This window comes from Chrysemys picta, chromosome 2, assembly GCF_011386835.1.
Source record: "Chrysemys picta bellii isolate R12L10 chromosome 2, ASM1138683v2, whole genome shotgun sequence".
Lineage (NCBI taxonomy): Eukaryota > Metazoa > Chordata > Testudines > Emydidae > Chrysemys > Chrysemys picta.
Window position 1 is genome coordinate 7,145,960 of NC_088792.1, and position 14,711 is coordinate 7,160,670.

General features: G+C 49.8%; 1 protein-coding gene across 3 annotated transcripts in view; it reads right to left on the reverse strand.

The window, feature by feature from the left end:
* PTH1R (parathyroid hormone 1 receptor) overlaps nt 1–14,711 on the reverse strand; it is a 170,710-nt gene that overhangs the window by 26,174 nt on the left and 129,825 nt on the right. For all 3 annotated transcript variants that reach the window (XM_005286268.4, XM_042860463.2, XM_042860451.2), the window contains 3 exons: nt 9,264–9,358; nt 7,297–7,483; nt 1,534–1,687 (listed from right to left, as the gene is read on the reverse strand). In XM_005286268.4, the coding sequence (XP_005286325.2) occupies nt 1,534–1,687; nt 7,297–7,483; nt 9,264–9,358 (436 nt within the window). The remainder of the gene's footprint in view (nt 1–1,533; nt 1,688–7,296; nt 7,484–9,263; nt 9,359–14,711) is intronic.

Genomic DNA, 14,711 nt, shown 5'->3' on the forward strand with positions numbered 1-14,711 from the left:
ATCTGACGAGTTGGGAGATCCACTGGTATAGAAACCACAGGTGGAAATGACCAAGTACATAAGGCAAGCTTGTGGCCTGCAGAGTAGCAGCCGTGTTAGTCTGTATCCGCAAAAAGAACAGGAGTACTTGTGGCACCTTAGAGACTAACAAATTTATTAGAGCATAAGCTTTCGTGGACTACAGCCCACTTCTTCGGATGTCCACGAAAGCTTATGCTCTAATAAATTTGTTAGTCTCTAAGGTGCCACAAGTACTCCTGTTCTTTTTGTGGCCTGCAGTATATTCTCCAGGGCTTTGTCCAGTGGATTTCTTTAAAACAAGGTCTCTGCTGTTTCACTTGAGAAACTCGAATAGATACCTCCCTCGAGAAGCTTTCCCTGCTGTATGCTCCTTTGCTCATGTACTGAACCCCGTTATGTCTCGTTACACCCGTGAGCGCCATCTTAAACATTTCCTCTTCTCCCTCGGTGTTTCCACCCATCAGACGCTTGCAGGCAGTTATCGCGCTGCCCTCAAACGATCTGCACCTCATTCGTCCCTGCCCTGTCTCACCAAGCCAGCGGCAGGGCCAGAGGGGAACAAAAGCACATTGTCTTCTTAAACACTTGTGTGTAAACAGCCTTCCACGAATGGCTTGCCCCCACCTTTTCCCTCCCTCCCTGCTCCAAGAAAAGATCCAGGCATAAAAAAAAAAAAGCTTCCCCACAAATTGCAGGTTTCCATTTGCGCGCTTGGACACTCGAGAAATCCGGTGGCAGGAGAGTCTGAGGCCAGAGGAAGGAAATCAGAGTGTCGGACTCCCCCATGAACCAACATCCTGAGCCCTGGCTGAATGTCCCATTTATACAACCATTTCCCCAGATGCTGACAGTCTCAAGGGAAGCTGGCCCAGCCGGTGTCACACCCGTGTCAACTTACACGGGCTGAGGACCTGGCCCCTGTATCTCTAAGGGCAGAGAATTATTTAAGAGTGAAATCATCTGCAGCGCTCCATTCCAGGAACACCCTCTGGTCAGCTCTGCACGGGATCAATCTGTGATCGAGACATCCAACTAAATATTGTCTTCAGGGACGCGGTCCTGCCACCCTTTCCACGGGGGAGGGAGGCCCTGCCTGGGACAGGATTTGGGGAGCCCATGTAGCAGGAGTGCAACCTTTGTATGCTGCACATTGCAGTTTCGGGTGATTCCCCGTGCATTACTACACAGCGGGGATTCAGGGGACGGGGCGAGTCAGAGGACGGATTGGTGGATCAGCTAGTATATGGATCCAGCTGCCTTCATGGAGTGAGGCAGACCGGAGGACTGTCCATGGAGCATTTCCACTGCTGCTTCGTGTCCTGATGAGGACTCCAATGCATGCTGGGGAGATAGTATGTGGACAAGGGCAGATAATAAGGCCTTCAAGGGTGATGTTTCAAGCAACACCTCCCAGCCCTTTAACTCTGTCTTCATTTTCTCTTCGACCTGCACAGACACACACCCACAAACACACAGTCAGCTTAGAAAACCCCGAGAGCAGCGGCGACTCACCCCAGCCAAACAGCGTGAAGCCCCAAAGATACTTCTTCTCAGAGAAAAAGGCCATGAAGATGAGGCTGTGGAGATAGAGCCCTTCCACCAGGATCCAGTAGTAATTGGTCGCCAGGAAGTACAGGAAGAAGGTGACGACGACCTTACAGCCCATCTGGAGTGAGGGCAGAGGGAGAAAGGGGGGTTAAAAATGTGGTGTGAACCTGAAGCAGTGGTAGTTATGGGTTAGCGAGAGCGTGAAAACAAACTGGAGAAGAAAAAGGCTACCATGCAAGTTGGCGCAGGCTCTCCAGAGGGTGTTCTACAGGCAGTAACTTGGATTTATGGCTAGAGCCCTGGACTGGGACCAAGGGTTCTAGTCCCACCTCTTCCACTCACTTTGCCTCCATTTTAGACTGTAAACTCTTCAGTGCAGACACCAATACTACCTGCTTGTACAGGACTTAGATCAAGTGACTGCAGTTGAGACCTCTAGGCACTATTCCAATAATAAGGAGGAACATCTTATAGGGCTTGATCCTCAGATGGCGTAACTGCATTAACCTGAGGGGAGCGATGCTGATTTACACCCGCCGAGGATCCGGCCCATAAGGTTTACTGTGGGAAGGAATTCAGCTCTGAAATCTGATCTCAGATGAACTCTCTGTGGAAGACCCAAGGGGTATTTGACATGGTTGGGTAGCTAGTCCCATTGGGTTGTCCTGAGCAAGGTCTCATTTTAAGATAGTGGGTTGGATCTGGCATCAATGGAGCTACTATGGATTTATCCCAGTGTAACGTCAGATCTGACCTAGTGTTCAGCTCCTGACTGTTCAGGAGAACATGGGTGAGAAGAGAAGCAGGTGCCCCCACTTCGGGCTGCAATGCACTGGCTGGAGGAGAGAGGTCCTGAGATCTGCCCCAGGGAATTTACCATTCGCCTTTGCGCCTCACCAAGAGCACTCGAAGCCCTGGGTTAGGGCTGCTCAGGATTTTCGAGTGCCAGCCCGTTGCTTTTACGGACAATTCTTTCTTCTATGCCAGCGACTCATCAAAATGGGATTCTATACCCAGCATCTGTTGCTGTTTGCACGTGCTGGCTCTGGGTGTCAGCATTCTGGGTGATCGTGGATTCAGCCAGCGACTCAGGAACCCACAGATATATTCATATGACAGGGGCACCTTGCACACACACGGTGCATGGGCGGGGGAGCATTGTACAGATGGTAAACAAGCACCAGCACACCCTGCAAGTGAGCTGCAGGTAGGAAGCTGCTCTAGATGGTGCCCTGAGGCAGCAGGTGTGCAACAGATAACAGTCAGCAAGTGCCCTGCTGTAGGCTGAAGGTGCAGACTCCACCGGCAGTAGGTGGAACATTCATTCACTACACACATGGTGAGCATCAGCTCATTGCACCTAGAGGGAGCAGATGCACAGCTGGAGACTTTTGCAGGAGCCAGCGGGAGCCAGGCTCAGTCCTGGTGCGAGCAGATGCAGCTCCCTGGAAGTCAAAGGGAGCTGTGCCCACTTCCATCAAGGTTGCATTTAGCACGGGGTGAGCGGCAATGGACAGGCAGAGATCACACCTCCAGAGCCAGCCGGTGTACAGCCACAGATGACACCGATAGACACAGCAGGGCTCGGCACCCCGGTGCAGGGCCGGATTCTCAAAAGAACTGCGATTTTCCAAAGCGCTCAGCCACTCGCCTTAGAACAAGGGGAGCGGAGCGCTTTCGAAAAGCCAGCCCCAGTTGTGGAAACTGGGAACTTTGGACAGTCTGAGACCCCCGATTCAGTTCTTATTCCATCACTGTGCTGCAAAACGCTGAAGGCCATGAAGACAGTGGGACGGAGGCAGCTGTACTCTCCGACTTTTAGGCCAGAAGGGGCTATTGTGATGATCAAATCTGACCTCCGGAATAACACAGGAAGAATTTCACCCGGAACTTCAGTGCTTTGCTGAATCAGTACAGACTGCTGCATCCACGCCTGGGAAAACCTAGCCCTAAATATGCAAGTCGGTTGAGTCAGATTTAACCTGGGGATTGCTTTAATTAGATATAGAACATTAACAAAACTCAGTGCTGTCTCAGCCTTACTGCACAGTGGTATCCACGGCATCATAGCTATGGAGTGACGATTCCGCACTCCAAGCACAGGGGAACGACCACAGCAAGTAGGGTTGCCAGCTGTCCGGTTTTCAACCGGAAAGTTTGGTCGAAAAGGGAACCTGGCAGTGTCCAGTCAGCATTGCTGACTGGACACTAGAAGTCCGGTTACCTGCAGTAACCGGCCTCCACCACCACCCGGCGGGAAGCGCAACAGCTGCGGCTGGAGCCTGGAGGACCTGCTCTGTGCTCAGCTGCTCATGGAGAGAAGTGGCTAACTGGCTCTTGGCTGGCTCTAGTCGCTCTGGCAGATATGTTGGGGTGTGTGTGTGAGAATCCTGTTGGCCCACGCCCGCCCCTCTGTGCTCCGATTTCTCCACCCTGGCCCTCTGCTCCAGGGATCCCCCCCACTCCTCCATGCCCCGATTGGGCAGGCAGGCAGGTACCGTGTCAGCTCCTCCCAGCCCAGCTCTGCAGGTGGCAGGTGAGTCCCAGGATGGGGGGGCGCGAGCAACAGGAGGGAGTAGTGAGCAGGGGGTGGAGCCTGGGAAAGAGGCAGGACTGGAGGCGGAGTCTCAGGGAAGGGGCAGGGGAGCGGCAGGGTGTCTAGTTTTCAGCAGTTAGAAAGTTGGCAACCCTAACCGCAATGTACATCCCACATTGCAGTAATTGGTGCGCGCAATGCTGACCCCATCCTTTGCCCTGTCCCACCCCGCTGCTGACGCAGGATTGTTCCTGACAGTGGATTTTATAGGGCTTCGTGCAGTCCCTTTTAAAATGACTCCGGCGAGTGAGCTTGTGATTGGTCAAAAACTCATCAAAACATTTTTCTGTCGAAAAATGCCATTTTGGTCAAATTGATTTTTTTTTTACGCAAACTTGAATCCATTACAATGACATTTCATAATGAAAACGTTTGGAAAAAATCATTTTGAAAATGACAGAATGTCTCGTTTTGACATTTTCCGACCAGAAAGTTTCCATTTCTCTTTTCAAAGCGACTTTTAGTTCAAAATGTGCTCTATTTTCTGGTTTTTAAAATTAAAAATGTTGGAAATTGAAACCAAACATTTTGATTGACCTACAATGAACCTTTCTGGGGACTTCTGTTTTGTGAAAATGTCCAAATTTTGGCTTTTTGTCCCAATTTGGGAAGCCTTCCCCCCCCCCCCCAATCTCGAAATTTTTTGCAGGATGGACAATCCATTTTCTGACCTGCTCTACTTAAAACATGTCCTCCTGGGACAGTGCATATAGACACTGCCTCTTGCTCAGAGAATATTCTAAAGTGAACAATGTAGCCCAGCATGACTGGCACAGAATTGCCTAGCTCATGCCCTTTTCGGTGGCTAAAAAGAGGAATTTTCAGTGTGCAGAGCTGTCTTTCTGTTAAAGACAAAGAGTGAAAAAAATATATAAAGAAGATAATTTTTTTTAAAATCCTATTCAAATGATACTTTCTATATTCTTAGAAAATTACCATCCACCCACACTTTAACAGCCCAAGGAAATAATTATGGAGCTCCCACTTTCTTTGGAAATAAAGTAATATATTAATCATTGCGAAACCCTTTAGGTACTTATTTGCTTTTGAAGTTCATGAAATAGAAATCATTTCTTTCTGGTTATTTATTACACAAAATTTCTTTATGAATGCAGCAAAGTACATGCATTCTTTGCAAACGCTGAGTGTTTTCCTTTTAGTTGATGTTGGCTAGTGCGGAGCTAATGCAATAGCCGACATCTTGACCAATACAAGGAATCAAATTGAAGATTTTTTGAATTAAACATGAGTCACTAAAGCTTGAGGTAAAGTGGCACGGTCTGTCATAGACCCACATCCTCTGCAGAGTGGGGACACGTAACTAAAACTAAGAAAATAACGGATTTGTCCATTCAGGGGCTGAACGGAAAAATCCGGAAAAAAATCCAGTTAGATTTGAACCAAAGCCTTTTTGTTGTTGTTATTGAAGCACTAAATGTTTCAGACAATTCAAAGCAATTTTTTTTGGGGGGGGGGGTGAAGGGGAGGAGCTATTGTTTTGATTCGGCCATTGGGTGTGTGTGTTTTAACTGGGCAAATTTGAAATTGAAATGCGATTTTGATTCAAAAAGTCAAGCTGAAATGTTTGGAATCTTCCAACAATTTTTCCCCAACCAAAATCATTTGTCGGATTCAACCAGATTTTAGCAAATAGTTTGGGGGCCCAAAAAAAAGCATTTTTTGGTGCAAAAAAAATTAATTGCAATTTTTTGGCCCAGCTCTTCACGTCATACATGGTATTCACCAGGCTATGCTAATGTGTGAAGTGGCATTACTAGTTCTGAAATAGCCCTCTAACGTTTCAAAATTCAGAACACATCCGGGGAACGGGGGAAGCGCTTTTCAAACTGGCAGATATGTGGCTACAGGAATAACCCACAGTTTGCCATTTCAGGGCCAGTTCCTACATATAAATTGGCACAGTTCCACCAACTTCCACTAGGTGAAGATCTAGCAAAACCTTCAGGCCTGGGACCCTTCATAGAATATCAGGGATGGAAGGGACCTCAGGAGGTCATCTAGTCCGACCCCCTGCTCAAAGCAGGTCCAATCCCCAGACAGATTTTTGCCTCAGATCCCTAAAAGGCCCCCTCAAAGATTGAACTCACAACCCTGGGCTTAGCAGGCCAGTGCTCAAACCACTGAGCTATCCCTGACCTTAGGACACAGTGGGTTCTACCAGAAACATATCAATACATAATAGTAATAAACGACAATGGGGACAGCCAATTACGGTGAAAGTCAACATGTAGAGGTGACAATGGAATCTGTCTCCAAGTCTCTGCCACAGGAGTGTCAGATGGCCTAGAAACGGCCGCTGAGTGATGTCTGCATGGTTTGTACCGAGACGAGCTGCCGAGCGGAAAATCATTTCATGATGTACTCTGGTGGGAGAACGACATGTCGGGAAACTTATGTGCTGACATATCTGGTGGAACGGAGGCACGGATATTGTTCAAAAAGGGAGTCTCTCCCCAGCCACTACGGGTATATTGACACATCCTGTGGCAGCCCACGGCAGCAAACCTCTAAGCCCAGGCAGACCTGGGCACATGCGACGGTGTTAGACAGCACTTTTAAGTTGCATCTCGGACTGGAGTTCAACCTCTGAAACCCACCCTCTCCCGAGGCTGCAGAGCCCCGCGCGGTAGCCAGAGCTGCAACACCTCTATGGCTCCGTAGCATGAACCCTACAAGCCCAAGTCTGTCAACCTGGGCTCTCAGGCTCACTTCCGTGGGCTGTGTAAACGTATCCTTTGTACAACGGGGCCCTGACGTTGTTCTTTAAAGAGGAGATGCCCATCTTTCCACATAACGGTGCTGGGAATGGCCCCAAACCCTAGCTCTGGTGTTACCTGGGATGACTAGGGGTGAAGAACTTGCATTGGTCAAGCAGACCAGATGGTTCTCTTGGGTCATTGCATATAAACCGTGGGCTGGGTTCCAGGGAAGGTGTAAGAGGGGATGTGGAAGACGTTGTGGTTTACTAGGTGGGGAAGAGGGGTCAGATGTCCCAGTCTCCCATTGGGGAAAAGGCAGGAAGTGGATAAGGCCCCAGATCACCAGCGTACCCAGAGTGAGCCACACAAGAAGGAGTGGTTAGACGTAACCGGCCATACAGCAGTACTCACAAACTGCGACTTATCCGCTGGGGGGGCCTCGGTAATGGACATGAGGTCTTCTTCAGACAGATGCTCCATTTCCTCCAGAGCCGACCCAGAGTACAGGACCGCGTCCTTCACAAAGATGCTGACCGCTCTCAGCATGAAGGAGACAAACAGGTGCATGTGGATGTAGTTCCTTGTGCAGTGCAAACGCCTGGAAGTGGGGAGGGAAGACACAGGATTGGAACGGTTTAGACGTCCAACTGGGCCTAGTCAAGCTCAGCTGTGCTTCCTAATGGCACCGTGGGGTCGAACGATTCCGCACAGTGCTGATAGCCCAGCACACCTCTTCTCTCAGGAATGCTGTGCCCCTGCAGTGACCCAAAGCTACAGCCACAGGCCCATTCCAGTGCAAATTCACCCCTGGCGTAACCCAGGGGACTGGCTGGAGGCTGAACAAACGCCACCGAGGCAGCTGACCTCGCAGTCGGGTGGGATAGCAAGACTAAAGTATGGGGGATGGGCTTAAAGGTCCCTGAGATGTCACACTCAATTATATTCCCTGCAGGTAAGATGTAAAATTAAGGCCCGAGAGAATTGTGGTCATTTGTGGCACAGGGTTGTTTGTCCCTGTGTTAATAATTACATCCTATCTGGCTAGATTGCCTCTTCAGCTTCAATTCGATCTAATATTCTACTTCCCTTCCTGTTGTGTAGTGTTGGTTTTTTTTACTTATTGGGGTCCAGGAAGTGGGCGGGCGTAAGATAAAGGGTTCCCCCCGAGACTAAGGGGAGGATCCACAAGTGGCCAGGGCTTCCTTCAGCCGGGGCGCTTGCCACACGGCCCCTCCCGCCACACCGCCTGCCAGGAGGGCTCCATGCCGCTCCCGCCTGCAGGTGAATTGAAGGTCAGCAGGGAGGGAAGGATGCGGGCTGTCGGGCTTGCTGCAGACCTGGCACTGGCTGGGGCAGACAGAGCGCGCGGCCCGCTCCCAGCAGGGTGCTCCCCTCCTCCGCGCCGCCGTCCCCTACAGGGCAGCCGGAGCAGTGAACCAACAAAATAAATAAATAAAGGCGGCCGTGCCACCGTAGGATTGGGCGGAATGCCGCCCCTTACAATCTGCTGCCCCAAGCACGAGCTTGCTCGGCTGGTGTCTGAAGCCCAAGGGGTGGCCCAGAATCAGTACTCGGGATTTCTGGGTTCCCTGCCCGGTGCCAGCTCTGGGTGCAGGTTACAGCAGTCTGTTGGCTGCTCTAAATTCTACCAGCTGGCTGTGGTCCTCAAAGGATGGGGATGGTACAGTTTCCTTGCCCAGGTGAGGTTGCAGGAAGATGGACCAATTCCAGGGGCAGGTAAGGCTAGCTGCCATTTCTAAGGCGCGCCGGACTGCTGTGCTACTCAGCTTGATTTAATTATTTGGTTTTGCTCTGCTGTGATTGGCCAGTTTTGCTCCAATCATTAGCCAGCCCCTTTGTTTCGCTCCGCCCCATGAGCGCGAGAGTACCGAAAACATTTTCCATCCTGGTCAGCAAAATGGCTCTGGCCTCTCCTGGCAGGGACAAGGTGTAGGATCCAGCTCTGTTGGCTCTATGCCCCTCATGCTGGGAGAATCCCTACCTTGGTGCTTATAGTCTATTTCTGCTTCCTGTGCACCACAAGGGGACCAAAGAATCAGCGCCATTGCTTCCATGTGCTCCGTTCAGCTCGAATCCCTTTCACAGACAGAGGCATTGGGTCTGGAGCTCTGTCTGCCTGCTGTGATTACATCAGGATTTGGGGGGGTTCTACCCAACCCCAAGAGGTTTGTTTGAATGGCACCACACACAACCCAACCAGTAAATATTAAAACAACCCCTGTGTCCGATAGATGAAACACACACACAAAAGGAGGAGCTTTGTTATTGACAAAAACCTAAGTTTCCTCCAGTCCACTCTAGGTGACCTGTGTGATTAAACTGATACCCCCCCCAAAAGGAAAAACAGAGCCGCCTACCTGAAGTATCCCAAGATAAGGACAGCAACTGTCAGGGATCCCAGAGAGATGGAGTATCCAACAGTATAAATCAAATAGAGGCGATAAAAGACCTCCTGCAGCACAAATGATGAGGGGGAAAAACAGTACTAAATTAGAATGAATTCTGCTTTACTGTAACCCAACAATACTAGCAGCATAAAGATTCGGGCTGTTTTGTCTGCTGAGAACAGAAACACAAAGGTCAAAGAAGCAGTGAGAGCTTATGGGAACAGGATATCATGGGGTCTTCTGAGTACATGGACAGCATGCAAAGTGCTACCCCTATTTCCTAGTGAACTAAAGTTACTGTGAATTTTGCAGGAGAGTCAGGATTTATGTGGGTGTGTCAAATGAGACTTATGCAGCATCTTTCATCCCCAAAGATCCCAAAGTGGATTGAAAACTGTTGGCCAAATCCTGATGTCCTTTGTTGGCTCTCACTCAGGCAAAACTCCCATTGATTTCATTATGATTTTTGCCTAAGGACGTGTAGGGTTGAGCCCACAGGATATGCAGCACCACTGACATGCAACCAGCTCTGGGGTGGAGGGCGTCAGCACATAACACAAAGATGCATGGAGGAGAAATTTGGCCCAGGGATGCTAAGAGAAAGCACCTGTTCTTTCAGAAGTGCCTAAGGATCGTTATTGTCCATGCAAGACTTTGGTTTGCAAAGTCTCATCAGAAAGGCCTCCTTGCTTTAGACTGCATCGATCTCTAGAGATCAATCTTGCATTAAGGGTACAGACTAGATACTTAAGAGGTCTTTTTCACCTCCAATTTCTAAGTCACAGCTTCAAGGAACCTTCTCTTGCAGGGAGTCTCCATTCTCCCAAGGAAGGAACAGATCTGTCGCAGGTTTGAAGATCAGCTTTAGCAGGGTTAAAACATCTACCAACATGACAGATCATCATTTCGTCTTCTGAACAGAGAAATAAACTCAGGAAGAAACCAACCAATTCAGCATCTTTCTTCCTCCTCCCTCCCCCACCCCGGAGTTTCATTAACATTAGTAACGCTGGACTCAGAATGACAGTTCTGATTTTGATCTGGGGCTAGAAATGCCACACTAGAATGCTAACCGCAAGCCCTATTACATCAGAATACCCAGCCCTGGGAACATGTCCTTGTGGTTTCCTCCGGCGGAGTGCTGGGCTTGCCAATGTTCTTTTTTTGTTTTTCAAGCAGTGGTTGCAGGAGGCAAGCAATACGGGGCTTAACTTGCTTCTCCCCCAAGGAAGCTGGGTACGTTGGCTGTGCTGAAACATGTGCTTGCATCCACCGCAATGGCTTGTGCTCCAAGACGGGATCGTGGTGGCGAAGAATTACTACGCCAAGCAAGCAGACCAAAATCCTTTCTCCTTCCCCATTCAGAATTTTAAGTGGAAACACCCATGTCACCATCAAACAATGGCTGCATTGTAGCAGCTCTGAGTGTGCTACCGAAAGGGACCTTCTGATTGGCCAGTAGATGTTCTAAAGCGCATGGTTAATTTTTCTGTTTAAGCACGGGGGCCCTCCTTTGAAATGATGGTGACACAAAGGTGCCGAGCACCCATGCATGCATGCGCGCGTGCACACACACACACGCACATACACACACACACGCGCGTGCATAAACACGTGCACACACTTGCAAGCATAGGAAACAAAATGAAGTTCAGGTAACACAGAGGCATCATGGGAAACCAGATTGCTAGGCTCACAGACATGTAGGAAGAGACCTGTTGGATCATGGGAGCTGTTCCCTTGCTGGGCAGAATACAGTCCCCTAACTGAGTGCTGAACTGTGGCGGTGGGAAGCGGGGATACACTGCCCCAGAAGCAGGTCCCAGAACCACCCTCACTGATTTAAGCCAGATGCTCCCAGGACCCTGCTCAGCATGGCCTATGAAAGGGCACAGTGCACTTGGGGAGAGGCTGGTGCATCCCCATCCTTTGCTCCTCCCCATCCCATAACTAGCTTGCCGCAGTCCTTGTGCTCGGGGAGTGCAAGGACTGGCGTTCCTGTAATGGGGACAGATTTTGAGGCCCCCACCCTCCTATTCGCAGCCTAGCCCAAGTCCCAGTTCAGTTTGCTACCCACTAGGCCATCCTTCCCCTCTATACAATACACCAGGCTCTTTCCCTGGTGCTCGCTCTATCCGACTCGGAACACACCTTTAACAGATCAGCTTAGCGTCGCTAACCCCAGCCACCTGACACTCACGAGTCGTGTCCCTCCAAATCACGAGACTGGTTTAAAAGAATCACCAGGGTTTTAAAAATAATAAATGTGAAGTTCTGTTTAGTTGCCTGCTGGTTTGTGCCTTTGTGTTTTCAAGCTCTTCTCCATAATCATCACGGCTACAAACTTAGCCTTTTTCCAAAATAAAAGCCAAGAGTCTCACCTAATCACCTGACTCCAAGAGCTGGAGCTTTCAGAAAAGCCTCAGATATTGTGATCAAACGGCAATGGTCTGGGAAAGGCCAGCTCTCAAGGATGGTAGATCAGAGCCCAGAGCTCGAGAAGCAGTGGCTCGCATTGTGACATTTGATCTGGCATTTATTTGGCCACGAGAGCAGTTTCACATCCATGGTTATGTTCTTGCACCCCGGGCCATGCCATGTTTGTCTTCACAAAACAGACGTTGCTCTCCTCCCTTGCCTAAGAGCTGGGTGATGATGGGAGGATGGAGATCGGGTGGGTAGGGGAAACATCGTGTCCCCCCGGCCACACTGGTGCACTTGTTTCAAATGAAACTCTGCCTTGGCCACGCCTAATTAGTACACTGCTGCAGGCACGGCCAAAGCAAGCCTGCCTCAGCCAGCGCCCGCATGGAGAGGGGATTGGGTACCTTGGCATCACCCAGACGACTGTCTTCCAAGGCGGAATAGCAAAGTCCGGAGGGCATTTGGGTGTGTATTCAAATGGGGCAGATCCCAGGCTGCTGGCTTTGATGGGCTCCTGTCCACTTCCCCCAGCAGCAACGCATCCTGCTGTGTGTTATCCCAGGAGGGGGAGATGTGGAATTGCGGCACGCCCTGGCCCCATCTCTACCTGCCCCCCTGCTGCTGGCTCCACTTGCTCCTGCCAATGCCTGATCTTCTTTCCAGTAAGCAAGCTCCAATGTAGCCCTGTACCTGGGCTCTGTCCTCTGGCAAGAGAGGATGGGCATGGTCCTAGCCGTGAGATCTTCCCTCCACTTAGCTGTGCCAGGCATGGCTGTATCTTGGGGACATCCTCCCAGGAGAAAGTCAGGGCTCTTTCCCCATTGTCAGCTGACACTGCTCCTCCTTGAGCCAGCTTTTGTACTTACTAAGACGGAGAATATATTATTGCCCTTATATAAATCGATGGTACGCCCACATCTCGAATACTGTGTACAGATGTGGTCTCCTCATCTAAAAAAAGATATACTGGCACTAGAAAAGGTTCAGAAAAGGGCAACTAAAATGATTAAGGGTTTGGAACGGGTCCCATATGAGGAGAGATTGAAGAGGCTAGGACTTTTCAGCTTGGAAAAGAGGAGACTAAGGGGGGATATGATAGAGATATATAAAATCATGAGTGATGTGGAGAAAGTAGATAAGGAAAGTTATTTACTTATTCCCATAATACAAGAACTAGGGGTCACCAAATGAAATTAATAGGCAGCAGGTTTAAAACAAATACAAGGAAGTTCTTCTTCGCACAGCGCACAGTCAACCTGTGGAACTCCTTGCCTGAGGAGGTTGTGAAGGCTAAGACTATAACAACGTTTAAAAGAGAATTGGATAAATTCATGGTGGTTAAGTCCATTAATGGCTATTAGCCAGGATGGGTTAGGAATGGTTTCCCTAGCCTCTGTTTGTCAGAGGGTGGAGCTGGATGGCAGGAGAGAGATCACTTGATCATTGCCTGTTGGTCCACTCCCTCTGGGGCACCTGGCATTGGCCACTGTCAGTAGACAGACTACTGGGCTAGATGGACCTTTGGTCTGACCTGGTACGGCCGTTCTTATGTTCTTATGTTATGTTCTTCCAGTCTGGACCCTGCTCTCCTGCCCGGCCTGGGAGCCATTCCTTCTGCAGCAGTCTCCTACCACCCAGCGCCAAGCCATGCTGGTGAAGCCAGTGCCAAAGCCACGGTCAGGTCTCTTCTCTTGCAGGAGGTAACCTGCATGAGCCCAACGCCTGGGGAGTGGTGGATCAAGGCTCTGCCCACCTGGAGTAGCTGCTTTGCTGAGGCTGCTTTCCCTACCGCCCTGCGACCCGCCACGTGGGAGTCTGAGGAGGTCTCACATTGCTTTATGCTCCTGTACGGTGCATAACACCGGTCACAATGAAGAGACACCAAGCCACTAAACGTCACCGCCCATTGTGCCCTGTCTTCCAATGGAACACCAAGAGCAGGCATATGGAGCATCTGGTGCGGGATAGACGGGAGGACATGACTAGTGTTCCAGGAGGTCTCCATTTTTAGGATGCCCAACTGCAGTTGCCGTGAAGAGGCCTGATTCTCAAAGAGCAGGTGCTCAGTGCTTTCTGAAGCAGGCCCCTTCGAGGTGCCTCAGTCCAGGGCCCTACAATCACAAGTCGCGGGTGTGAATTTAGGCCAGGATCACCTTATATCCGCAAGTGAGATATTCAGCTCGAGGAGCCCAGAGTGGAGGAATGATTCCACCTGGCCACGCCCTTAGACAGCTCTCCAAGGGATCGGTCAAGAAGAGGAAATGGATCCAACCGTCTTTAAGGAGTTGTGTAAGACAGGATGGTTATGATAAAGGGTGAGCTCAATAAGGGTTTCCTAGCCCATATATCTACAGACTCAGTTAAAGCTGCTGATTCAGAGGTCGTTAATTACATGCTTAAAACTAGTGAGGACTGCCTTTGACTGCCACAAACGCCAACCCATGCCAGTGAAATGCTGTCACTGTTCCTAGCCATTTTTTTAATATTAAAAAAAAAAGACACTTAATTGGCCCCGGGGGACATTTTCAAACAGCAGCTAATTGCCCAACTCCCACGGACAGTCCATGGGAGTCAGGAACTGCCTCTCTCCCCTACAGTCCTGAGACCCCTCTTGCCCCATGGATTTGGATAGGAGTTGTGCATACTTGGCACCTCCCAAATCAGACCATCTGCTACATAGGGATTTAGGAACCAGTCCCTCAGTTTGGTATAAACTAGCATAACTCCACTGCTTTCCATGAAGCTACAGTGATTGACATTAGCTGGGGATCTGGCCCCACAAGTGTCTGGTTTTAGGTGCCTAAGTTTGAACATTTTGGCCCCTTGCACGTCAGTCCCCTGATCTGTCAAATGGGGAGACAGTCCCTCTTCGCAGGGGTAAGGCTTAATTCGCTAGCACTCGTTAAGTACTTTGAGATGCTCAGATGAAACTTTCGTATACAAATAGCAATGATTAAATCAGTCACATGGGCTATTAAGGTTCCACTTATACAT